Raw genomic sequence first — 27,345 nt, forward strand, 5'->3', positions numbered from 1 at the left:
TATATATATGTATATATATATGTATATATATATGTATATATATATGTATATATATATGTATATATATATATATATGTATATATATGTATATATATATGTATATATATGTATATATATATAAATCTTTGTAAAATTACTTTGTTTGAATATTTTGATTGCATGTTATACTTTTTACTTATATGTTAAATAAAGTTTTTTTAAAAAAGAATGAACAGTGATAAAGCATATATAAAGATGTAAAAACAATGTATATGTAAAGAACTAAAGAGCGAAAAGAGAAGGGAAGGAAGCGAGTAAGGGGGAATAAAAGAGAGAGAACTTTGTTATATGTGGTAAAGAAAGTTCTTTCTGGAGAGGGCTGGGTAGAGGGGGAATAACCATCACTGCAAAATAAGTTGATGCTGTGAACAAGATCACAATCCAAATGAAAAGGGGAGTTGTGGTTGCCCGGCAAGGGACATGGGGCAACTCAGAGAGGGGGGGGAAACTTTTGGGGTTAAGATATTAGTGGATGTGGGAACCGCGGGGGTACTTTATGTCTTAAATGTGTTGTCGTACATTAAGTGTAATAAGAGAAAACTAAGAGATGAAAATGGGGAAAGGGCGATGGAGATGGCAAAGAGGTGTATGCAAGATACAAGATGGCCATGTTGAACTATATAACTATAAACATTAATGGAATACATAACAAAATTAAAATGAAGAGGCTACTAAATTTATTGAAGCAGGAAAAAATAGATATAGCATTTGTGCAGAAAATGCATCTAACTGAAGCGGAACATAACAAACTAAAGAGAGAATGAATAGGACATGTAACGGCAGCATCCTATAATTCAAAAGCTAGAGGTGCAACCATACTAGTTAACAAAAATGTACCAATCAAAATAGAGGAGGAAATAATAGATCCAGCAGGGAGGTATGCAATGATAAAATGTCAGATATACTCAGAATTTTGGAATTTGCTCAATATATATGTGCCCAACGAGGAGGATCAAAAGTTTATACAGGATATTTTTTTGAAAATTGCAGACACACAAGCAGGATGACAGAAATATATTGATAGGAGGGGATTTTAACCTTAATTTGGACCCAATGTTAGATAAAACTGGATAAAAGACAAGTAAAAAGAATAAAGTCACCAAATTTATGGTTAAATTCATGCAGGAAATGAATCTTATGGAGGAGGCAATACCCAAGAGAGAAGGAATATTCATATTATTCAAGTAGGCATAAAACATACTCAAGGATTGATATGTTTTTGTTGTCAGACCATATTCAAAGGAGAGTTAGGAAAACTGAGTATAAAGCTCAACTTCTATCAGATCATTCATCAATAGAACTGGAGGACATCCCACCAAGAACATATAGATGGAGGTTAAACTCCATGCCACTTAAAAGGCAGGAATTTAGGGAGTTTATTGAACACCAAATTAAAAATAAACAGGATCAGTGAAAGACAAATTTATATTATGGGACACAATGAAAGCCTTCATTAGAGGGCAGATAATATGTTATGTGACTAAGATGAAAAAGGACTACAATCGGGAAATAGAGCAGTTGGAAAGGGAGATGGTAAGTACAGAAAAGGAAGTAGTAAAAAGGGATGACATAATGAAAAGAAGAGAATTGGCACACAAAAAAATTAAATACAAAACATTACAAACATACAAGGTGGAGAAGAACATAATGAAAACAAAGCAAAAGTATTATGAACTGGGAGAAAAAACACATAAAATATTAGCCTGGCAGCTTAAAACAGAACAAGCTAAAAGAACTGTATTGCCATCAAGGAAAAAGGACAAACAAATTACATATAATCCAACAGAGATTAATGAAAATTTTAAATGAACAATTGTACCAAACTGAGAACAAGAGGAAAGATGATAAAATAGAGGAATTTTTAGCTAAAATTGAACTGCCGAAATTGCAAGAAGAGTAACAAAACAAACTAATAAAACTATTTGAAATAGAGGAAGTACAGGATATATTAAAAACGCTGACAAACAATAAAACACAAGGAGAGGATGGATTTCCAATAGAATTCTATAAAACATTTAAAGAGTTATTAATTCCTCCTCTCCTGGAAGTAATGAACCAGGTAAAAGAAACACAAACTTGCCAGATTCATGTAAGATAACAATAATTATGGTAATACCAAAGATGGGGAAGGATCCATTAAAACCAGCTTGATATAGACCAATATCTCTACTTAACTCAGACTATAAGATAATAGCGAAATTATTAGCAAACAGATTGGCCGATTGTGTACCAAAAATAGTAAAACAAGATCAAACTGGATTTATTAAGAAAAGATGAACAGCAGACAATGTCTGCAAACTTATTAATCTAATCCATGCAGTGGCTGTTGCTCTAGATGCAGAAAAAGCCTTTGACAGAGTGGAATTACTTATTTAAAGTATTACAGAAGTTCAATCTACCAGAAAAATATATAAATTGGATTAAAGCATTGTATAATGGACCATTGGTGAAGGTTACAGTAAATGGATATGTATCAAGTCACTTTAAATTAAGTAGGTCAACTAGACAGGGATGTCCACTATACCCCTCATTGTTAAGCTTAGCAATAGAACCTTTGGCAGAACTGATAAGAATAGAAAAAAAATAAAAGGGATAAAAAATAAAGTATAAAATCAGCTTATTTGCAGATGACATCATAGTATACCTAACAGAACCAGAGGTATCAGTAAAAGACTTACATAAGAAAGTGAAGGAATATGGAGAAACACTGGGGTACAAGATCAATGCAAATAAAAGTGAAGTGATGCCAATGAGTAACGTAGACTATACAGAATTTTAAAAAGAATCACCATTTAAATGGCAAGCACAAGCAGGAAGACTTAGAACATTGGAAAGAATTACCACTAACATTGATAGGGAGGGTAAACTGCATTAAAATGAAAGTGTTCCAAAGGATACAATACTTATTTCAAATGTTACCAGTTCTTTTAACAGAAAAATTCTTTAAGGAACTAAAAATAATAAGGAAATTCTTGTGGAAAGGGAGGAATCCAAGGGTAGCATTAGATAAATTAGCAGAGAGGTATAATCAAGGTGGTTTGCTGTTACCAAATTTTAGAAATTATTATAGAGCAGCACAATTAAGGTATTTATCAGATTTTTACCAGACAAGGGAAAAACCAGACTGTACTAAGATAGAACTAGATAAAATAGATGAAAAGGTACCAGAACATATACTTTATAAGTGATATGAAAAGCTGGTGCAATATAAAAGCTCACCAGTACTGCATCATTTACTTAATACATGGAAGAAGATCCACTTAGAAAGGAAAAAAAAATGAATGATCAAATACCAAAATTACTACTGACACAAAATCCACTAATCTCTTTTACAATAGACAACCTTTCCTTGAGAGAATTGGAAAGAAAAGAAATCAAAAGAATAGAAAATTGTTTTTTGGGAAATAATTTATTAACATTTGAACAGTTGAAGTACAAATATGGAATAACTCATGGTACAATGTTTGTATATCATCAACTGAAAGCTTATTTAAAAGATAAATTGGGAAACAGCTTGAGATTACCAGAAGGAAGCAGCTTTGAATACGTGATTACAGACACAATGATAATTAAAAGATTTATAACAAACATGGACATTAAGCTGCAAGATAAGGGAAATGAAATAAAATATAAACCTTAGCAGAAGTGGGAAAAGGATCTAAACATAAAGATAAAAAATGAAGTATGGGAAAAGTTATGTTCTGGAACTATGAAGAATACAATAAACACAAGGTTACAGAGGGTATATATCACTCAAAAGTTAAAAGTATGGGATTCAACATTATCGGATAGATGTTTTCGCTGTAAGAAGGAAATGGGAACAACATTACATGCAACTTGGGCATGTATGAAAGTAAATATGTTTTGGGAAGAATTAAATCAGATATTAAATAAAATTACAAAAAAATAACATACCAAAAAAAAAAAGAGAGATTTATTTTAAGTAACACAAGAAGTAGAGAATTAGGCCTCAAATTGGATAAAGTACAAAAAAAATTCATTATGATAGCCTTAGCGATAGCAAAAAAATGTATGTCAACTTGGAAAATGGAAGAGAACATGAGTATACAGCAATGGTACATGGAAATGAATAAATGTATTCCATTGGAAAAAAATAACATACAATTTAAAAAATAAAGTAACAATGTTTGAACAAATTTGGGAACCATATCAGAGAGAGCATGGCTACGACCTCCATCCCCTAAAATTACAAGAAGACAAAACGACTGGATTCAGTGTAATAAATAGATGACACATTTTTCTTGTTTATTTTCCTTTGTGTGAAGATATTGTTTCATGGTTTTATTGTATTGTACATGTTGAATATTTTTGGATTTTGGAGGGGGGTGGGTAGAGGAAACGGGGAAAAAAAGGGGAGAAAAGACCACTGTGTAAATTTAATGAGAAAGATTTGTACATATTTTGGTTAATATGGTTCACAGTGTGAACAATAAAAAATTATTTAAAACAAAAAGTTGATAGTTTAAAATTATGAGGGGCAAAAATATGGTAAATTGAATCAATTCCCTCTTCCCCCACCCCCCCCCCCCGGGTGAAATGTCAAATACTAGCTTGCATAGCTCTACATTTAAGAGATTTGGAAGACAATATTTTTATTTTAAAATAGAGTTATAGGTGTGTAATGGAAGATTTAAAACATGTTTTTTTCACTTTTGCAGCCTTTGCTTCTACAAGGCTGAGAACCTGCTTGTGTTTTAGAATCAGCAGACATAAGGTAAATTCCACTAAGGGGCCAGAGATGCAGTTATCTGACGAAAGGACATCTGTGTACCTACAACATTTAATCTTCCTGCTTCCTTTGGTCACAGACTGTCAGAGACCTAGCCTTGATGCAAAATAAACCATTGTATTCAAAGTGATAAGCTGAAAATTACATTATTCGATAGAAGCCTAGGCATGCTAGCTTCCTCGCTTATCTTTCTTACTGTGCTGGGAATAGGTGCTTGGGTAAGCAGTTTTTGGGTAATATAAGCCATGGTCCCGCTGCTGAAGTTTGAGACTCTCCGAGAGGTGGCAACATCTCTCAGCAAAAAGAACTTCTAGAGTCCAGCCAACGTCCCGGTTGGGGGGGGGTAGAGAAGCTGCTACCAGCACCCTGACAACCTACTACGTGTGTGGTCGTTGCCTCGCTTCGGCAGTTGGGACCAGTCCAGGCGTTGATAAGTCTAATTGGGAAGGGCTAACATATTGTAGTTTGATATCAGCTTTAGAATTTGTAATAAAGATTTGTATAAACTGAAGTGCTCTCGGCGTGTGTGTCTATTTTCTTTCGGTAGCTCAAACACTGTGACCAATCTAAAATGAACTAAGTGAGAGGTACAAGTATACCCAGAAAAATTGGCATAGTCAGCAGGATTGGTCTCGAGATGTTTCGCCGAAAGAAAGAGGTGAGCCCTGAGCAGTTCTTAATTCCGGATGGACTTCCAAAGATGATGGGTTTGGCATGTTGCCAAATACCCTGTCTTTGTTGGGACCACCCATTAGTTGGGATGAGAAGTTAGATCCATCGTGCGCCTCTGGGAGAGCGGGTTGCCACTCTCCTTCGAGAAAGTAAATTTCCTGGTAAAAAGGGGACGATGAAGGACGGTTTTTGGCTGCTGACCACAGCCTTACGCCGTGCCGATCAGCGTGAAGCAGAATTAGTTCAGCGAGAAGTACAATCCCAGCACAAGAGAGAGCAACTAGAGGAGGAGCTAGAAGCCATGCAACAACACTGTTCCATGATGAGCGAGAGTGTTCACACCAGTCAGGACCAAGCCAAAGAATGGGAGGATAAGCTGTAATATTAAACTCCGCCAGCAGCTCTGTGCAGAGAAAGAAAGGCATGGAGTAGAACCCGATCCACATCGTATTTGTGTCATGATAAGGAATGGCGACGATCCTGATGTAATTGATGATTGGGACGGGAATATCTGGAATGACGACAATGGTAATAATGCAGATACTCCTCAGCATGTGCCTAACATAGTACACGTGCCCTGAATGGCAGCGGATTTTCCAAACAGAAGAAGGAGAGGGGTGGAATGTAACTGACGAGATTGAAGAGGTAGATGATCCTCAATCTCACTAGAGGCCCCAGGGAAAGGTACTCGAACCCCTGCTTATGCTCAATGGCATACCCCCTCTACTGGAAGGCCTAGGCCTCATCCCGTCCACTGGGCAAAGGACCCTGTGGGCCAAAGTGGGGGCAGAGGTCAAGAGCCGTCAATGATCCGTGACTTCTCTGTAAAAGAGCTGGCTGACATTGGAGATCAATTTAGGCAAAAGGCGGGAGAAACTCTGGCAGCCTGGTCCTGCGTGTTTGGGAGCAAGGAGGGGGTAATGTATATTTAACCCCTGAGGAATTGTTGGGATTAGGAACATTGACTACTGATATCTGGGTCACTGCTGAGCTGTGGGGTAGAGGGATAGAGGTGGATTACTTACTTGCCACTCTAGGGGATGCCCTGCTACAAGTATACTCATCACCAGTAGATTGGGATTTACATTTGCAGAATAATTGGGGCACCCCAGAGGAGGGTATAGCAGTAATTCGTCAACAGTCCCTGGCCTCTGCCTTGTATGCAGGGCGTTTGAAGCTGTGGGTACATGGGGGGAGTCCTGATGAAGAGATATTCACAGCTGGAATGCATACCAGATTGGTTCGTTCCATCCAACCCACTGTACGGGGACTGGTTCTGTCCGTAACTAGTCCGCTAATTGGGAGGTAAAATCCACTCACATACAACCCAAGTTAAATCAGACAAGCAGGATGAAAAGAGAGGGCCTGCTGCTAATAACGGACCGATAAGAAAGGACCTTTTTCTAACCTTGTTAAAGTTAGGCGGACCTAAAAGTGATATTGATGGGAAACCTACTGCGGTCCTTTATGCCCTTTATAAGAGAAAGGCAGGGGAACATCATCCCCAGCTGTTGAGTCCTCCTGGCCCAGCTGTGCCGTCTGCTCCCACTACTGCTTCTATCGAGCCAGCTTTTCCTGCTCCAGTTACCCGTGATGAGATACAACAAATGGTTAACAAGGCACCTATGGAAGCCCCTGAACCCTACTAAAGCATGAAGGTGTGGGCAGGGCTCCTGTGTCTACTCCATTGAGATACGGCAGATACACGGGGACCCAAGGCCCTACATACCGTTAACAATCCATTGGGGTGGGGGTAATGACCGACAATATTTGGCCTTGGTCGATACGGGTGCAGAGCACTCGGTGATTCCTGGTAACCCCGATCTCTGGACTGGACCGACATTTCGAATAGAGGGGATGGGAGGAGCGATCACCCTGGCGAAGGAAATAAAAGTCCGCGCCACAGTGGGTGATGGCCCTTCCCCAGTATAGTTACATGCCCTGGTGGCTGCCACTAACGAGTGTATCCTGGGTATCAATATGTTGGCGGGTACAGCTCTTAATACTAGCCAAGGGGGATTTGCATTTGGAATTCGGACTATTACAAAAAGACTAGTGGTGGGTCGGGCTAAGTGGGATCCTGTGATGGTGCCTCCTCCCCCGAAACCAGTGTGCATTCCACAGTATCGCCTTCCTGGAGGACAGGAAGAGATTACTGCCACCATCGATGCTTTGCAAGAAGATGGGGTAGTGAGGCCCGCAACATCACCCTTTAATAGCCCAGTTTGGCCGGTCCAGAAGCCGGACGGCTCCTGGAGAATGACAGTTGATTATCGTTTTTTGAACAAACATGCCCCACCACTTGCTTCGGCAGTTCCAGACATTGTTACCCTTATTGAAAACATTGCTACTGGGAACTCGGGAACATGGTATGCTGTCATTGATTTCGCTAATGCCTTCTCCAGTATTCATATAGCTGAGGACTCACAGGATCAGTTCACCTTTACCTGGAGGGGGCACCAGTATACCTTCACCCCCCTCCCTCAGGACTATGTACACTCTCCCACTATTTGCCACAGCCTAATTGCCCGTGATTTGGAGACGGTGCCAGTATCGCCTTCTCTCTCAGTTCATCATTATATTGATGATGTGATGATCCAAGAGGCCATGGAAGAGATGGTGCAGGAAGGTTTGGAGAGTGTTCAAGATATCCTGATGCAGAGAAGTCACGTGATGGCGTAGTGACCGGTCGGGGAACTCCAGCCCTCTCCGGAAAAGTTTAAAAAAAACCAGAGAAAATACAAAGGCACAAACACAAAAATTAAAATAAAGTGAAAGTAAAGGTGGGAAGAAAATGTCAGCGAAGAAAGAAAAGTCGAAAGCAACAGGAAGAAGAGAAGAAGAAAAGACATCGGAAGAAGAAGGTGAAGACCTTACCTGTCCAAGGAGGCCCACTGTGGAGAGAGAAGCCCGCTCCCTCAGGTCAGTCGAAGTCCCGAGCTCGGGACTAAAAATAGGTTCACGGAGCCAAGCAAAAATGCGCAAGACAAAAAAAAACACACATGGGAGGGGGGACCAGCTGAGGAGTCGATCTCCACAGCTGAGAATGACAGCTACAGCACAACAACAAGAAGAGAACATGGAAAACAACGAGAACAAGAAAGAAGAGAGTAAAAAGAAATCAAGGAAACAACAGATGACCAACCCAGAGGAAGAAGAAGAAGAAGAACACAGAGAAATGGAAGAAGAAGGGAAGGGCAAGACAATGGATATATTTTTTTAAAAAGAATATATGGAATCAGTAAAAGAATGGCAATCACAAGAATTTAGTGAAATAAAAAGAATTAAAAGTACAGAAGAAAAAATGAATAGATTAGAGATGGTCATGTCAGATATAGGAAAAAGAGTGGACAAGGTGGAAGAACGAGAAACAGCCGTAGAAATGGGAGTAGAGGACTTAAAAAAGAAATTAGAAGAATCTAATAAAAAAGTTAAAGAGGCACAAGAGCTGTTAGCTCAGAAGATAGATATAATGGAAAATTATAATAGAAGAAATAATATAAAGATAGTGGGCCTTAAGGAAGATGAAGAAGGCAAGAATATGAGAGAATTTATAAAAGATTGGATCCCCAGGGACCTAGGAAGACCAGAATTACAGGAAGAAATGGAAATAGAAAGGGCACACAGAACATTAGCCCCTAAACCACAACCACAACAAAAACCAAGATTCATTTTAGTAAAATTCCTAAGATATACAACAAGAGAAAATATATTGGAGAAAGCAATGAAGAAAATAAGAGAAGACAAAAAGCCGCTGGAATACAAAGGTCAAAAATTTTTTTTCTATCCACACATAAGTTTTGAACTCCTGAAGAAGGGAAAGGAGTTTAATACAGCAAAAGCGATCCTATGGAAAAAAGGATATAAATTTATGCTAAAGTATCCAGCGATACTTAAAATAGTTATTCCAGGGCAGCAAAACAGACTGTTCTTGGATCCGGAGGAAGCACGAAAGTTTGCAGAACAACTACAAAACAGACAGAGAGATGAAACGAGAGCAAAAATGACCATGAACTTTATATATTATATATATATTTTTTTTATGTGTGTGTATGTATATGTGTGTACATGAGTGTATGCTTATTTAAAAGAAAATATAGAGTATAGATAAGAATTAATAAGGGAAAGAAAGGAAAGAGAGGAAGTAAGGAGGGAATTAAGAGAGTGATCTTTGTTGTATATGAAAATTAAAATCTTTTCTGGGGTGCTGGATGGGGAGGAGTTACGGTCACTGCAAAATCAGTTGATGCTTGCGAGTGAATTCGCAAATCCAAATGGAGAGGGGAGATGTGATTGCCCGACAAGGGATAAAGGGCAACTCAGGAAGGGGAGGGGATAGTGGGATTAAAGAAATTTTAGATAGGAGAATAAGGGAAATGTTTTATGTTTTAGAAATGTTGTCTTATAAAGTGTTCAAAAAAAGAAAGCAGAAATGGATAAGACGGAAAGGTGATGATGAGGAAACGGAAAGGAAAGATAAACAAAGTACGAAATGGCTATGTTGAACTATATGACTTTAAATATTAACGGAATACATAACCAAATCAAAAGGAAGAAACTGCTAAATTTACTGAAAAAAGAAAAAATTGATATAGCATTCGTGCAAGAAACACACTTAACTGAAGTGGAGCACAAGAAATTAAAGAGAGATTGGGTAGGACAAGTAACAGCAGCGTCATATAATTCAAAAGCTAGAGGAGTAGCTATATTAATCAGTAAAAATGTACCAATTAAAATAGAAGAGGAAATAATAGATCCAGCAGGGAAATATGTAATGATAAAAATGTCAGATGTATTCGGAATTTTGGAATTTACTCAATGTATATTCACCTAACGAAAAAGATCAAAAATTTATGCAAGATATTTTTTTGAAGATAGCAGACACGCAAGGGAATATACTAATAGGAGGGGATTTCAACCTTAATTTGAATTCAAACATGGATAAAACTGGGAAAAAAATTTAAAAGAAAGAAAAAAGTAACCAAATTTATAATTAAATCGATGCAAGAAATGAAACTTTTGGATATATGGAGGAAACAACACCCAAAGGAAAAGGAATATTCATATTATTCGGGTAGACATAAAACATACTCAAGAATAGACCTATTCCTGTTATCAGCTCGCATGCAAGACAGAGTTAGAAAAACAGAATATAAAGCTAGACTATTATCGGACCACTCACCCCCGATATTGACAATAGAGTAGAGGACATCCCTCCAAGAATGTATAGATGGAGATTAAACTCCATGCTACTTAAAAGGCAAGATTTTAGAGAATTCATTGAAAGACAAATTAAAATGTACTTTGAAATAAATACGGAATCAGTGAAAGATAAGTTTATACTATGGGATGCAATGAAAGCGTTCATCAGAGGGCAAATAATAAGTTATGTAACCAAGATGAAGAAGGACTACAATCAGGAAGCAGAGCAGTTGGAAAGGGAAATAGCAAATATAGAAAAAGAATTAGCAATGAAGGGAGACACAACTAAAAGAAGAGAATTGGCAGATAAAAAAATAAAATATGAAACACTACAAACATATAAGGTGGAGAAGAACATAATGAAGACAAAACAGAAATATTATGAACTAGGAGAAAAAACGCACAAAATTCTAGCATGGCAGCTTAAGACAGAACAAACTAAGAGGATGGTATTGGCATCAAGGAAAAAAGACAAACAAATCACATATAATCCAACGGAGATTAATGAAAACTTCAGAGAATTCTACGAACAATTATACCAAACTGAAAACGAAGGGAAAGAAGACAAAATAGATGAATTTTTAACTAAAATTGAACTACCAAAATTACAAATAGAGGAACAAAATAAATTAACAGAACCATTTGAAATAGTAGAAATACAAGAGATAATAAAAAAACTACCAAATAATAGAACACCAGGAGAGGATGGATTCCCAATAGAATTCTATAAAACATTTAAAGATTTATTAATTCCTCCCCTCCTGGAAGTAATCAACCAGATTGATAAATCACAAAGCTTACCAGATTCATGCAAAACAGTAATAATTACAGTAATACCAAAGACAGGGAAAGATCCACTCGCACCAGCGTCATATAGACCAATATCTTTACTTAACACAGATTATAAGATAATAGCTAAACTATTAGCAAACAGATTAGCCGACTATGTACCAAAAATAGTAAATCTAGACAAAACTGGATTTATTTAAAAAATATGAACAACAGACAATATTTGTAAATTTATTAACTTAATTCATGCAGTAGAAGGAAATAAAGCTCCAACAGTAGCGGTTGCTTTAGATGCAGAGAAGGCCTTTGACAGAGTAGAATGGAATTATTTATTCAAAGTACTACAAAAATTCAGCTTACCAGAGAAATATATTAATTGGATTAAAGCATTATATAAGGGACCATTGGCGAAAGTGACAGTAAATGGATATATATCAAAACAATTTAACAAGATCAACAAGGCAGGGATGCCCACTATCGTCTTTATTGTTCGCGTTAGCCATAGAACCACTAGCGGAACTGATAAGAACAGAAAATAAAATAAAAGGGATAAAAATAAAAGACAAGGAATATAAAATCAGTTTATTTGCAGATGACGTTATAGTATACTTAACAGAACCAGAAATATCAATAAAAGAATTACATAAGAAATTGAAGGAATATGGAGAAGTGTCGGGATACAAGATTAACGCAAATAAAAGTGAAGCAATGCCAATGAATAATGCAGATTTCTCAAAATTTAAGAAAGAATCACCATTCAGATGGCAAATGCAAGCAATATGATATCTAAGTATACAAATAAATAAAAACCTCAGCCATCTATATAAACTCAATTATTATCCACTAATGAAAAAATTACAGGACGACTTAGAGCATTGGAAAGACTTACCACTAACACTAATAGGAAGGATAAACTGTATTAAAATGAACATTTTCCCAAGGATACAATACCTATTTCAGGCATTGCCAATACACTTGAGAGAAATTCTTCAAGGAGTTAAAGAAAATAATAAGGAAATTTTTATGGAAAGGGGGGAAACTTAGGATAGCACTAGATAAATTAACAGAATGGTATAAACAAGGAGGCTTACAATTGCCAAACATTAAAAATTATTATAGAGCCGCACAATTAAGATACCTATCAGATTTTTATCAAACAAGGGAAAAGCCAGATTGGACTAGATTAGAACTAGATAAAATAGGGGAGAAGATACCCGAACATATATTATATAAATGGGATGAAAAATTGGTACAACATAGGAATTCTCCAGTATTACATCATCTGCTCAATATTTGGAAGAAGATTCATGTAGAAAGGAATAAAACAAATTACCAACTACCAAAACTAATACTGACGCAAAATCAGCTAATCCCTTTTACAATAGATAACCTTTCCTTTAGAGAATGGGAGAAAAAAGGGATCAAAAGAATAGAAAATTGCTTTTCAGGAAATAAATTATTATCCTTTGAACAAATGAAGGATAAATATAATATAACTCACGATACAGTGTTGGCATACTACCAACTGAAATCCTACTTGAAGGACAAATTGGGAAGCAGTCTGAGGTTACAAGAAGGAAGTAATTTTGAATATGTGATTACAGACACAATGATAATCAAAAAATTTATAACAAACATGTATATTAAACTACAAGAAAAGGAGAATGAGGAAACAAATGGTAAAACTAAACAAAAATGGGAACAAGATCTAAACATAAAGATAAAGAAGGAAACATGGGAGAAGTTATGCTCAGGAACTAAGAGAAATACAATAAACACGAGGTTACGTATGATACAATATAACTGGATATACAGGCTATATATTACACCTCAAAAGTTAAATAAATGGGACCCAACAGTATCTGACAGATGTTTTCGCTGTAAAAAGGAAATGGGAACAACAATTCATGCAATCTGGACATGTGAGAAAGTGAAAAAATTTTGGGAAGATCTAAACCAGATATTAAATAAAATCACAAAAGGCAATATACCAAAAAACCCAGAGATCTTCCTCCTAAGTAACATTAAAAACAAAGAATTTGGACTTGATTTGGATGGTGCACAAAAAAGATTTGTTAGGACAGCCCTAGCTGTAGCAAAAAAATGTATTATGTCAGCCTGGAAATTAGAAGATAACTTGAGAATACAACAATGGTATATAGAAATGAATAAATGTATTCCATTAGAAAAAATAACATATAATTTAAGAAATAATATTACAATATTTGAACAAATATGGGAGCCATACATGAAACATAATAGAGAAAACCTACCGGGGACATCTACCACCTAAAATGACAGAGGAGAAGGGAATGAAAAGAATTGACTCAGTGGAATTTCTTGTTTATTTTTATTGAGTGACAACATTGTTTGACAGGTTTAATGTATCTTAGATTCTGAACTTTAAATGAATGGGAGGGGAGGTAGGGAGGGTGGGAGGGGAGTGGGGGGGAGAAAACGACACTGTATATATTTGAAAAGGAAAATGTATGTATCTTGATCAATGTGGTTTATAGTGTGAAAAATAAAAAATTTTTTAAAAAAATACCCTGATGCAAAGAGGGTGGGCCAAGGTATAGGGCCCATCCCAGACGGTTATTTTCCTTGGAATTCAGTGGCATGCTGGAGAACAGGTGGTTCCCGATAAAATTCACAATAAGATCGCAGTCTTGGCCACTCCTACTAACAAAAAAAGAGACCCAGCGTTTCCTAGGGTTATTGGGGTACTGGCGCCACCATATTCCACACTTAGCATTGCTTTAACGTCCTCTATACAAGGTTACCCAAAAGAAAACAGACTTTGTATGGGGTGACGATCAGGAAAGGGCATTCCAGTCTGCCAAGCAGGCTATTTTTCAGGCCCTGCCCATTGTTCCCCGCATCCCAGATACCCCCTACAAACTACAGGTCTCCATTACTTATGATGTAGCCTCTTGGAGCCTCTGGCAGAAACAAGAGGGCCGCCGAGTCCCACTGGGGTTCTGGTCACGAGCCATCCCCGAGGCTGCCACTCACTATTCTGCGTTTGAATAAGTTACTGGCTTATTACTGGGCCCTGCTGGAAACAGACAGGCAATGCAAATGTTCAATTGTGATCTGCACTTCCAATAATGAACTGGGTCCTGGCTAATGATGCTAATCTAAAGATCCGGCGGGCTCAGCAGTCTTCTATTGTTAAATGGAAGTGGTATATTCAGAGTCGTGCAACCAGAGGGCCTGAAGGGGTGGGCCACATACACGAACAGGTGGCTGATCTTCCGTCTTGTCATGAGGATGTTGAACCCGCCTTGCCCCCTCCCCTACCCCCTTCACCAGTTCAGTGGGGTAAACCATATGATTTGTTCACTCCAGCAGAACAAGAGATGCCTGGTTTACTGATGGTAGCAGCCGGTGGGTGCAAGGAAAGCAAAAGTGGAAGGCAGTGGCTTACTATCCCAGGTCAGGAACTCACTTATTGGAGGAGGGGGATGGTGGCTCCAGTCAGCATGCTGAGTAGAAGGCGGTCACTTTACCACTAGACCCCCATGATCACCCTCTTCACCTGTTTACTGATTCCTGGGCTGTTGCTAATGGACTTGTGGCATGGATGCCTGATTGGCAAAAGAACGACTGGCTGATACATGACCACCCAGTATGGGGCAAACAGTTGTGGCACATGTTGTGGGATGCTTCCCACCATCGTGAGATAACCGTACATCACTTTGATGCCCATACCAATGTGATGACTAACATGGCACAACATAATGCAGTAGCAGATCAGCTTGCCACTATCAGCCACGCCGATACCGTCCCCCTGGCTCGATGGGCACACGAACAGAGTGGCCATTTGGGGGAAAAGGTATCAGCTATGTGGGCCCATACACATGCTTTACCCGTCCATCAGGATGATGTCCGCATGGTTGTGCGTACATGCCAAGCATGTAGGCTTGTGAAGTCCCGCACTGTTCCTCCTGGTCTGCATGGCTGAATAAGACGGGGTGCTCGCTCATCTGCGGTCTGGCAAATTGATTACATAGGCCCCATGCTAGACTGTATGGGTAAACGTTACATCCTGTAATGGTTGACACGTTTTCGGGCCTGGTTTTTGCTTTTCCCACCAAGACGGCTGACCAAGCTAGCACTATCCAAGGACTAAATCATTTAATTTCTCATTATGATGTTCCAGAGGAGATTCAGACTGATAATGGCTCGCACTTCTCCGGGAAGGCAATCTATGATTGGGCAACAGATAACAGTATCTTATGGGTTCACCATATTCCTTATTACCCGCAGGCTGCTGGGTTAGTTGAATGAATGAATGGCTTACTGAAGGAACAAATTAATTTATTAACACCACTGGGGACACTGAAGGGGTGGTGCCATGTGCTGCAGCAGGCAGTCGACAATTTGAATCATCGCCCTTTAAAGGGAGTTACACCTTTCCACCAACTTCTTCATGCTTCTGAACTACAGCCTATTCCAGAGGAAAAACTGTCATTGCCCCCCATTCCCGAGCTAGAGAATGCCGGACAAAAGGTATGGGTTGCACCACCAGGTAGTGGCCCTCCTGTAAAAGGGGAAATAGTGACACCTGCCCAAGGTAACACTCAGTGGGTAGCTATTGAAGACAGGATGATTTAGTCTGTTTAAACACTGAATGCTTACGGCATCGTAAATGACATATGTTAGGCTTCTTTGTTCCAGGTCCGTCTTACGCTCCTGGTGATCTGGCTCAACAGCTGCTTTGGTGCCAGTAATTGGATTTGTAATGTCGAGGACATTCCAAGTGAGTTGCCCGTGGGAGACACGGTCCGATGCATTACATCAAGGAAGTTCTCAGTCACCCACCTCAAGTGCAGCTTATATGTTATTGCCAGTCTCGGTTCCTATATTTTGTTTGTGGATTGGACCACACTATTCTCCGTTGGTTGCTCGCATTATTGCTTGTTTTTGTGATTATTGTAGTTTTGATTTCTCTTTTACGCTCCTTCTGTACTCTTATGCTTGTTAGGTCTCGTAAATGACAGGCTGTGACCAAGGGGTGGAATGTAATGGAAGATTTAAACCATGTTTTTTACTTTTCCAGCCTTTGCTGAGAACCTGCTTGTGTTTTAGAATCATCAGACATAAGCTAAGTTCCACCGAGGGGCCAGAGATGCAGTTATCTGACGAAAGGATATCTGTGTACCAAGAACATTTAATCTTCCTGCTTCCTTTGGTCACAGACTGTCAGAGGCAAAATAAACCATTGTATTCAAAGTGATAAGCTGAAAATTACATTAGATAGAAGCCTAGGCATACTAGCTTCCTCGCTTATCTTTCTTACTGTGCTGGGAATAGGTGCTTGGGTAAGTAGTTTTTGGGTAACATAAGCCATGGTCCCGCTGCTGAAGTTTGAGACTCTCCGAGAGGTGGCAACATCTCTCAGCAAGAATAAGAACTTCTAGAGTCCAGCCAATATCCCGGTCGGGGGAGGTGGAGAAGCTGCTACCAGCGCCCCAACAACCTACTACATGTGCAATCGTTGCCTCGCCTCGGCAGTTGGGACCAGTCCAGGCGTTGATAAGTCTAATTGGGAAGGGCTTGCATATTGTAGTTTGATATCAGCTTTAGAATTTGTAATGAAGATTTGTATAAACTGAAGTGCTCTCGTTGTGTGTGTCTATTTTCTTTCGGTAGCTCAAACACTGTGACCAATCTAAAACGAACAAAGTGAGAGGTACAAGTTTACCCAGGACAAAGTGCCCAGAACATAAAGCAAAAGGAAGTGATTGAAGCAGATACAATAGCAGCATTTTAGAGACATTTAGACAGACATGAACAGGCAAGGAGTAGTGGGACAAGGACAAGGTACAGGCAGATGGGATGTTAGATTGACATCATGATCTGTAAAAGGGTCCGTTACTGCCGGAATGGATTTGGAATACAGGTATAGAAATAAATCACACCAATAGGATTAAGGGAAAGGAGTGCTTGGATTATCTTGGAGAAGTCAGAAACTAGCAGACAGCATGAGAGAAATTGGTGTAGTTCAGCTCCTGATGTGGACAGAAGATATTGATCACACAGCAACAAGGAGGATGTCTGAACAGTGGTAAAATTAAGCAAAGAACAAGAGCAGGGTACACAAGGGAGATGCCATCAGTTTGGTTAAACTCATCACCTCATCATGACAAGACGTCAAATGGAGTTGTAATACCACTGTGGTATCTGGAGAGCAACAGAGGTTCATTCAGGAGGCAAATCTGTAGACTTCATTATCACAGATGGGCTGTCAAAGTCAAGTCAGTGTATATTTAAAAGCAGCAGTTGACAGATGGCTTTCAACATCTGCCAGCTGGATGCTGAAAGGCACATGTCAAAGGTGCGGGGGGGGGGGCACCCCAGGAACAACCTCCCACCCCCCGCCCTGGGGGGCGCCCCAGGAATAACCTCCCACCCCCCCCTGCCCTGGGGGGCGCCCCAGGAGCAACCTCCCACCCCCCCCCCCCGCCCTGGGGGGGCACCCCAGGAGCAACCTCCCACCCCCCGCCCTGGGGGGCGCCCCAGGAGCAACCTCCCACCCCCCCCCCCCCCCGCCCTGGGGGGGCACCCCAGGAGCAACCTCCCACCCCCCGCCCTGGGGGGCGCCCCAGGAGCAACCTCCCACCCCCCGCCATGGGGGGCGCCCCAGGGACAACTCGCCCCCCCGCCCAAACCCACCTTAGGGGTGTAGGGGGTGTCGCAGAGTCGGAGCTTCCGCCAGTTCATGCAGTGGAAGGGCGTTCCAGGACGGTCCTTTCTCCCAGGCAGGCGGACCCGAGGGCTCTGGACTGGCTTCGTTTCCCCGACCGGGAAGCGGCTAAAGGGCGAGGTGAACGCCCGCTGGGGCGCCGGCGACACCGCGCCTTCCTCCCGGACGCGGAGCAGTTGGCGGAACCTCGCCCCCACCTCGTCCTCGTCCTCGTCCTCGTCGCTGGAGAAGTGCAGCCTCTGGGCGATGGCGCTGAGAGGTAAGCGACTCATGTCGGTACAGACGTCCCGCCCGCTGGCCGGCCTCAGGGACCCTCGCCCCCTTCCTCCCGTCCGCAAATGTCAGCCTCCCCGAACGCCCCTCGTCCCCTTATCCCCAGTCCTGATTGGGCCGTGGAGGGGGAGAGGCTGCACCTCACCTGCCTGGTTCATCACGAGGGGGGCCTGTGGAGGGAGGGTTGGCCCGTCCGGGTGTGCGGCCACCTCTCTTTTCCCTTCTCCTTTCCCACTTTACCTCTCCTTCCCCTTCTCCTTTCCCACCTCCCCTCCTTCCCTTCTTTCCCATCTCCCCTCTCTTTCCCTTCTCCTTCCCCACCTCCCTTCTCCTTCCCCACCTCCCTTCTCCTTCCCCACCTCCCCTCTCTATCACACCTCCCCTCCTTCCTTTCTCCTTTCCTACCTCCCCTCTTTCCTTCCCTTCTCCTTTCCCACCTCCCCTCTTTCCTTTCCCTCCTCCCCTCTCCTTCTCCTTTCCCATCTCCCCTCTCCTTCTCCTTTCTCACCTCCCCTCTCCTTCCCTTCTCCTTTCCCACCTTCCCTCTCCTTTCCCACCTCCCCCTCCTTCCTTTCTCCTTTCCCACCTCCCCTCTTTCCCTCTCCTCTTTCCTTCCCTTTTCCTTTCCTACTTCCCCTAATTACAAAAGCCTGGGGTAAAAAAGCATGTAAAGTCCACGCTGCTGAAGATCCAGTTGCGCTGGATGGGTCACGTCTCCAGAATGGAGGACCATCGCCTTCCCAAGATCGTGTTATATGGCGAGCTCTCCACTGGCCACCGTGACAGAGGTGCACCAAAGAAAAGGTACAAGGACTGCCTAAAGAAATCTCTTGGTGCCTGCCACATTGACCACCGCCAGTGGGCTGATATTGCCTCAAACCGTGCATCTTGGCACCTCACAGTTTGGCGGGCAGCAACCTCCTTTGAAGAAGACCGCAGAGCCTACCTCACTGACAAAAGGCAAAGGAGGAAAAACCCAACACCCATCCCCAACCAACCAATTTTCCCCTGCAACCGCTGCAATCGTGTCTGCCTGTCCCGCATCGGACTTGTCAGCCACAAACGAGTCTGCAGCTGACGTGGACTTTTTACCCCCTCCATAAATCTTCGTCCGCGAAGCCAAGCCAAAGAAAGAAAGAAACGAATCAAAATCAGAATTTATTGTCATGAACAAGTCACAAAATACATCACAGTGCAAACATTTATATAAACCACCTTAACAAAATAAATAAAAATAATGCATAAAAGTCAAACTAAGGCAGTGTCTATGGTTCATCATTCATTCAGGAATCTGATGGCAATGGGGTAGAAGCTGTCCTTGTGCCACTTTGATGTAGAGGAGATTGCAGTGGGAGCACTGAATGCAGTAGATAACCCCTGCAAATTCACAAGTGAAATATTTGGGGCCCCAAAGGGTGCTGTGGGAGGAGGTGTGGGCACAAGTGGAGCATCCCCTGCAGTCATAGGGGTAGGTACCAAGGGAATGATTGGTGGGGAGGGAGAAGTGAACAAGGGAGTTACGGAGGGAGCAGTCCTTGAGGAAGGTGGAGAGGGGAATATGTGTCCAGTGGGATCACATAGCAGAAATGGCGGAGGAGGATGTTGGAAGCGGTGGCTGGTCGGGTGCTAGGTGAGATCAAAGGAAATCCTGTCCTTGTCACAAGTGGGGGCGGAGGGGCCAGGGTAGATGTGCAGGTAATGGAAGATATGCGGGTGAGTGTTGAGTGAATGGCGGTAGAGGGAAAGCCACATTGTTTGAAGAAGGAGGACATCTCTGAATATTTTGCATGGAAGTCCTTGTCCTGGGTGCGGATGCGACGGAGACGGAGGAATTGAGAGAGTGGAATGAAACAGAGTGTAGTCGAGGTAGCTGTGGAACTTGGTGGGTTCATAGAAGAAGTCTGTCAAGAGTTGGAGACAGTCATTTATCTTTATCATTATCATCAGACAGGTCTCGATCTTTATCGTTGGTTGAAAGATTTTTTTAAATGGGAGAATATTTTTCTAGTGGTAAATGATACACTTCTGTCTTGAGAGCCACTGTTCACAAAATGCAGGTGACCTCTACACATAGACGAATTAAGAGCAGCCCGTCAAGTCCATTCTGTTATCTAATGAGATGATAACTACACTGATGGTAACTTTATCATTGCATTCCTGGTTACCCATAGTAATCTTTCACTACCTTGCATTTCAAGCATCTAATTCTGCCGGAGGAATTAGTGTCTCTCTTTGCACCAGCTCTTGAGGAAAATCGTGCCACAGATGAAATTGTTCCTTTAATTTCTGTTATAAATGGATAACCGCTCATTGTTTTCTTTTTCAATATTTTTATTGGAATTGAAATTCCACATTGAAAAATACAGAGTGCATAAGAATATATATTAAAAGTTTAAAAAATTACATTACATTTAGATCATACCATTCGGTCCAAGGTACACCACATTCTCAATCAAACAAATTATATTATAGTAATAGTTTAGAAAAAGAAAATCTAAGCTCACTACAAAAAACGAAGCTGTTTGTTTAAGAGAGGTGTGACAGTATATGTTATATTTTATATTGTATATTGATACATTTTATAGGAGATAAATTGTGGCAGGTTTTTTTAGTGTCGGTCACATACAAACACTTCAAAACTGATCCCATTTAAAATGCCAGAGCTCTGCTCAAGCCAGACAGTTCAGGCTCCAGTGCCTTTGCAGAAACTTTAAAGAATGCCTATAAGGACTTCACAAGTAGGTGTTAATTGGACATGCTGTGGAGTAATGGATTATTGTTTTGGAAAGCAACAGATGAACAAACTCAGAAGATTGGGTCCAATGCAGCAGTCTGAGTGCATTTGGCTGTTCTAAGAGGGTCATGTGGTTTTCTCTGAGTGAGTGAGAGAGAGTTCAGTTCTATAGTTCAGCAGCAGCAGCTGGGACTGGAACAGGACAAGCTGGCAAGCTTGTGGAAAAAAAAACATTTTGAAGATGGGTTATGAGTTGTTAGTTCAGCCTGGTCAAAGTCCTTGTGGTCCATACAAGAGGCGAGGACTGGCTGCATAATATTTCACTTGAAGTAAGGGAAACAAAAAGGAACTCTGTGGTGACATGAAAGAAAGAGGTTATCATCTGGAAAATCCTGATAGGGCAAGTTTCTGACAAGACACTGAATGGCTGATCAGAAGAAATCAGTTTGTGTTCAACGAGCAACAAATCTCTCTCTAAAAAACAACAAGAACCTTTCAAGCACCATAGCCTGGTGAAATTCATAAAAGTTAACTTCTGTCACAGATAAGAATTGCCTGGAGGAGTGAGAAATGAGATTGGGCTGTGAATCAAAGAATTTTTCTGAAGTTTCACATACATTACATACACGTGCGCTTAGAATTAGAAGGGGGTTAAGTTAAGGTAATAGTAAGTTAAAGTTTGATCCTGTTTTAATGTTGAAAGAAAATTAAAAGTAACTTTTGTTTAAGTAACCATTTGTCTTGGTGAATTTCTATTGCTGCTGGGTTTTGGGGACCTCTGGGCCCATAACATTTGGGGGATTATCTTTTTGGATTAAAAATTGGAGTTTTGGGATCTTAAACTTTTGGGGTTTTTGTGATTTATTAATTAATTGGTTTTTCCAAGCTAATTTAAAGGTTGTGTGTGTGTGTGTGTGTGTGTGTGTGTGTGTGTGTGTGTGTGTGTGTGTGTGTGTGTGTGTGTGTGTGTGTGTGTGTGTGTGTGTGTGTGTGTGTGTGTGTGTGTGTGCAATGGAGGTTGATACATTTTTGTCACAACCATCACCTGCAGAGCAAGAGAAAAGAGGAACTGATGATATTAAAGCTAACTGAAGTCAAGCATTGGATGAGGAAAATACAAATAAAGAGGATTATAGTGAAATATTATATGTGAGGGAAAATTTGTTGATAAAGACTTAGATAATTTTCTGGAGAACAGATCTGTTGAATTGGAATTGGAGAAATTGAGGGTGTTGGAAGAAAGAGAGAAACGGAACTTTGAGTTGCAGAAACAACAAAATGAGGCAGAGGAAGCTGAAAAACAGGGAGAGGATGATGAAAGACAAAGAAAATATGATTTGGAACAGATAGAAAGAGACAGACGGTTTCATTTAGAGAAGTTAAAAATTGAGATGGAGGGAGGTAAAAGAATTGAGGCTGTAGCTCCTTGGGAGAGGTTTTTGGCTAGTAGAGAGGTAAATCTAGTTCCTCCTTTTGATGAGGGAGATATAGATACATATTTTCAGCTTTTTGAGAAGGTTGCTGAGAGCTCAAGTTTGCCAAAAGTAAAATGGCCTCTTATGCTCCAAAATGTATTGGAGAGAAAAGCACAAGTTGCATCCTCTAGTTTGACTACAGAGCAAGTGGCAAATTCTTTCTTCTTTCTTTGGCTTGGCTTCACAGACGATGATTTATGGAGGGGTAAATGTCCACGTCAGCTGCAGGCTCGTTTGTGGCTGACAAGTCCGATGCAGGACAGGCAGACACGGTTGCAGCGGTTGCAGGGGAAAATTGGTTGGTTGGGGTTGGGTTTTTCCTCCTTTGTCTTTTGTCAGTGAGGTGGGCTCTGCGGTCTTCTTCAAAGGAGGTTGCTGCCCACCAAACTGTGAGGCGCCAAGATGCAAGGTTGGAGGCGATATCAGCCTACTGGCGGTGGTCAATGAGGCAGGAACCAAGAGATTTTTTTTAAGCAGTCCTTGTACCTCTTCTTTGGTGCACCTCTGTCTCAGTGGCCAGTGGAGAGCTCGCCATATAACATGATCTTGGGAAGGCGATGGTCCTCCATTCTGGAGATGTGACCCACCCAGCGCAGTTGGGTTTTCAGCAGCGTGGATTCGATGCTTGCGGACTCTGCCAGGTCGAGTACTTCGATGTTAGGGATGAAGTCGCTCCAATGAATGTTGAGGATGGAGCGGAGACAATGCTGGTGGAAGCATTCTTAAACAAGCAGTATTATGAGTTGGTTCTAGAAGTATACAGACAAAAATTTAGGAGTTTGGTGAAAATATGGAACCAATCTTATATGGCTTTTGCTCTGAGAAAATCTGTATGTCTTGACCATTGGTGTGCCTCAAAAGGAATAAATAATGGTTTTGACAGATTGAGAGAATTAATATTAATTGAAGAAATTAAAAGGTGTGTTCCAAATGAGATTAAATTATACCTGGATGAGAGAGACGTGGGGACGTGGCAACAAACGGCATGATTCACAAAATCAAATTTCAAAATAGTAACCCTGCTATTCCGAAGGTTATTCAGCCAAACCATGGCCAAGTAGGTCATCCTCAGGCTCAGAATTGAACCTGTCCCGTTAACCAGACTTTGGCTTTCAGTAGTGAGAAAGGTTCATGAAGGGCTGGGACTAGGTTGGGACACGTTGGGCTGTGCTTTCTCCACTCTTCCTATTTCAGAGCACCGCAGTTCAGCCATGTTGGCTGGTGACAAAATAAATTCTCGGGCACAAAGGCACAAGGAAATATTTCCAACCCTGAAACATTGGATCTCAGAGAAGGACACAAGGTTTGTGGCAATTGCCGAGGATTAATTCTCATTTAATTGAAGCCAGACACTGCTCGCTTTGAAGACAATTCATTCCCAGCATTTCCTATTTTGATGGATCCTGTAAACTTGAAAAGATAAAAATCCACTTATGTAAATTTGTTTTAAATATAATTTTAAAAAATGTGAGTTCCTGGTTCAGACAATTTTAATTCCATCCTGCAATCAGGCGAGAGGTACAGAAGCCCAGAGACCAGCACCATAAGGTTCAAGAACAGTTTCTTTCCAACAGCTCTCCAACATTCCCTGTCTGTACTACTGGAAGAACACATTTTTCTGCTCTGTCAGCCAAACAAATGTGAACATTACCGTAATTATTTATTCTATTTTTTTTTCTCTTCACAGTCAATTATACCTAAAGTGTGTTGGGCATCTTGACTAACTGGGAAGCTGCAGGAAGTAGGACTTTCACTGCATCTGTATATTGTACTCATCCATATGACCATAATGACTCATTCCTGCACCGTCTTCTGCCGAAGAACTAATTCTCTGAACAACACGTTGCCTCTGGTTCCAGTCTCCCCTCCTCTGCTGCCAACAATCGCATTTCCTCTTGCAATACTGCGAGCGGCCAGCTGGTGTCACTTGGGGGCTGGTTTTAAATTACGGGAAGGAGACTGTAGATGTTCTACGGGGTTGGTAGGTTAATGGACGGCACCGGTTTTAAGAGCCAGAAGGGCCTTCTGCATTGTTAAAATTAAAACAAAAAAAATACATACAGTTCATAAAACATGTATGTAGGACAGAGTAAAGGATGAAAGGTGTGCTCAGTGAGGTGCTGCGGGTATCAGTCAATGTTTACAGTCAATATTGTGGGTATCAGTCAATATTGATGAGAGAATGGTATGTAATATTCACGTTTACTGATGATACAAATCTCGGCAACAGAGTGGGCTGGGAAGGAGGCTGTAAAGTGTCTTCATGGGGGGGGGCAGTGGATGAAGGAAGTGCATGACAAATGAAAATACAGAAGAAAATTTGGAGTCATCTACTGTGGATGAAAAATTTAAAAGTCAGATTTTTTTTAAATGGCGGAGGACTCATTATTGGTGTCTTTGGACACAAATCACTTAAATAAAATGCAGGCACAGTGAGGAATGAGGAGGGTAAAGGGTCCATTGGCCTTCATTGCAAGAGGATTTGAGCAGTTGGTTAACTACCAGCCAGGCTTTAGTAAGGCCCCCCTGACCTTGCCTCACGGCCCCCTACTCTTCATTGAACAGAGTAAGTGATTCACTGATTGGAATATTCAGACAATATGCCTGTAACTGTTGGGATTATTGTGAGGCACTAATAACTATGATTTGAACATGCAGATCATAAATGGAATGTGATAAAACTTATTTGTTAATAGAGAAGGTGTGAAATGGTTGAATACATTGTTTCCCAGGTAAGCATTTCGATTTAGACGATGAAAATTTGCATGTGAATTGATATCACCTTGCTGCCGCCTTTCATTCCAGGGCAAAAAGCCATTCCTAAAATACATATGGCAATAACTTCATTATAACTGATAATGGAGCGATACCAATAACATAGAATGCTGGTGGATGAGTTAAAATTGGAAATGTTAAACCAACAACTGAAAGGTTAAAAAGTAGCAACTGTAGAATCCAAATTGAATTATTGATTTCCTGACTGCAACCTTTGTGTAGTAATTGTCTGTTGTGAACGGTGTTGGAAATAGTCTAATAAATAAATTCAAACCAAACAAGCTGAGAAATCATGTCAAGAACTGTGTTAGCAGATGAATGGCCTTGAAATGATTATGACAGTTGGTGACTTGTCTTCCTTCTGCTGGTCAGCTCCAAATATTTTGTAGGGTGTCGAACCGGCCCTCGATGCCCGGATGATGCTGTTGGTGGCCAAGGCAGTTGCCTCAGCAGCCTCTCCTCTGGCATACAGGTACTGCAGCTCCCTGACCTCATTCTTTTCTAGCGCTTGCTGTTGCCAGAGAACCACCTGTGCAGCCAAAACCCACTGCCTCTCAGTGATCAGCATGCCCTTGGCACACACGCAGTCCCTCCAGCAGCAGAAGTCCTTGTGACCCTTGAGCGCCGAGACTACGCCTTGGTTATGACAGCGGGCGCATTTTGTGGTTCAGGGATAATACTTGGCAGTGGCTCAGAGCTGCAGGACGGGAGCAGACCTCTGATTCCTTTTGCATTGTCCGCACCAACTTGTCGTGACGCGCGATTGTTGGTGATGTAATAATGCAGTTGTGGAGATGGTAAACACAATCTCGCGGGGAGTCATGGCTGCAGCCTGCAGTACAAAGTAAGTCCCTAAAAGCATTTACTTCTAAATGTTTATATGTTTGGACTCTAATTTAGTTAACAAGCTAGTATTTGTAATGAAAATAATATATATAAAAGTACTGAAATATCTCGAGCCCCTTGGCTTCAGCCTACTCCTAATGGTTAATCTATCACTGGATTTGAGCAGAAGAGGAAGATACCTCAGTCTGATTGAACAGAGGAGAACAAACCTGGAATCACGTGTCCAGGACTAGTCTCTTTCCTTGAGGAAGGAGATACTGCGAAGGATACACCGTGAAGGATACACTATGCTGGATACAATGTCCTTCCCTGTTCACTGCTAAATGTTCTTACCCATACAATGATCATAGTTGATGGGCAGAGCCTTAACTCACCCACAGGTGTGTCCACAGCTATCCATTGGCCAATGGCTTTGCACGTCCAAAGTCTAGTGTGTTACTTCATGCAGTGGCCAGAGTGCTCCCCAACCAAGTGGCCAGATCTCTGCTTAGTGACCAGTGATCAGATCTCCATTCCAGTGACCAATTATTCCACCCAGTGACCGATACTCTTACTTAGTGATCAGTTATCACATCCAGTAACCAGTCCTTCCACCTTGTAACCAGTTATTTGACCCAGTGACCAGTCCTCCCGATCACAACCCGGTTCTCCCTTCTCATCATTCAGTCAGGGTAGCTGTGAAACGTGTCTGGAGGGACACGGAGGGGGGGGGAGATGCGGCAGGAGACTGTCCGAGCGCCCCTGAAGGTCCACGTGCAGAAGTACTGGTGGGATCGGGGCTTCCACCCTCGGGCAGCGCTGCGGGGACACACCCAGGGCAGCTCAGTTCACCAGCGAGGGCGGAAGTTCAGGGGGGGGGGGGGGGGGGGGCAGAGAGAGAACAGGCGCAGGCAGACGCTCCCTGTCCCTGGAGAGACGGGCTAGGCGTCCACCGTGGCCCGAACGGCTCACGGCCCAGTCGGCAGCTGGTGCCGAGCATGGATTTAAAGAGCGAGCTCCTCAAGTCCATTTGGTACGCCTTCACGGCTCTGGACCGGGACAAGAGCGGCAAGGTCGCCAAATCGCAGCTGAAGGTAAT

At 41.5% G+C, this 27,345-nt stretch overlaps 2 protein-coding genes across 6 annotated transcripts in view; one reads left to right on the forward strand and one right to left on the reverse strand.

The window, feature by feature from the left end:
- LOC138745842 (wee1-like protein kinase 2-A) overlaps positions 1-18,510 on the reverse strand; it is a 69,325-nt gene extending 50,815 nt beyond the window's left edge. For all 3 annotated transcript variants that reach the window (XM_069903224.1, XM_069903223.1, XM_069903222.1), the window contains exon 1: positions 18,134-18,510. In XM_069903224.1, coding sequence (XP_069759325.1) covers positions 18,134-18,436 — 303 coding nt within the window. In that variant the 5' untranslated portion in view covers positions 18,437-18,510. The remainder of the gene's footprint in view (positions 1-18,133) is intronic.
- LOC138745841 (differentially expressed in FDCP 6 homolog) overlaps positions 18,144-27,345 on the forward strand; it is a 42,234-nt gene continuing 33,032 nt past the window's right edge. The window contains exon 1 of one of the 3 annotated variants that reach the window (XM_069903220.1): positions 18,144-18,423. Coding sequence is in view for 2 of the 3 variants with exons in the window: in XM_069903221.1 (XP_069759322.1) it covers positions 27,245-27,340 (96 nt within the window). In the remaining variant the exon portion in view is untranslated. Of the gene's footprint in view, positions 18,424-27,146; positions 27,341-27,345 lie in introns of those variants that run through there. The other 2 variants (XM_069903221.1, XM_069903219.1) reach the window with 2 other exon arrangements.

This window comes from Narcine bancroftii, chromosome 11 (assembly GCF_036971445.1).
Source record: "Narcine bancroftii isolate sNarBan1 chromosome 11, sNarBan1.hap1, whole genome shotgun sequence".
NCBI lineage: Eukaryota > Metazoa > Chordata > Chondrichthyes > Torpediniformes > Narcinidae > Narcine > Narcine bancroftii.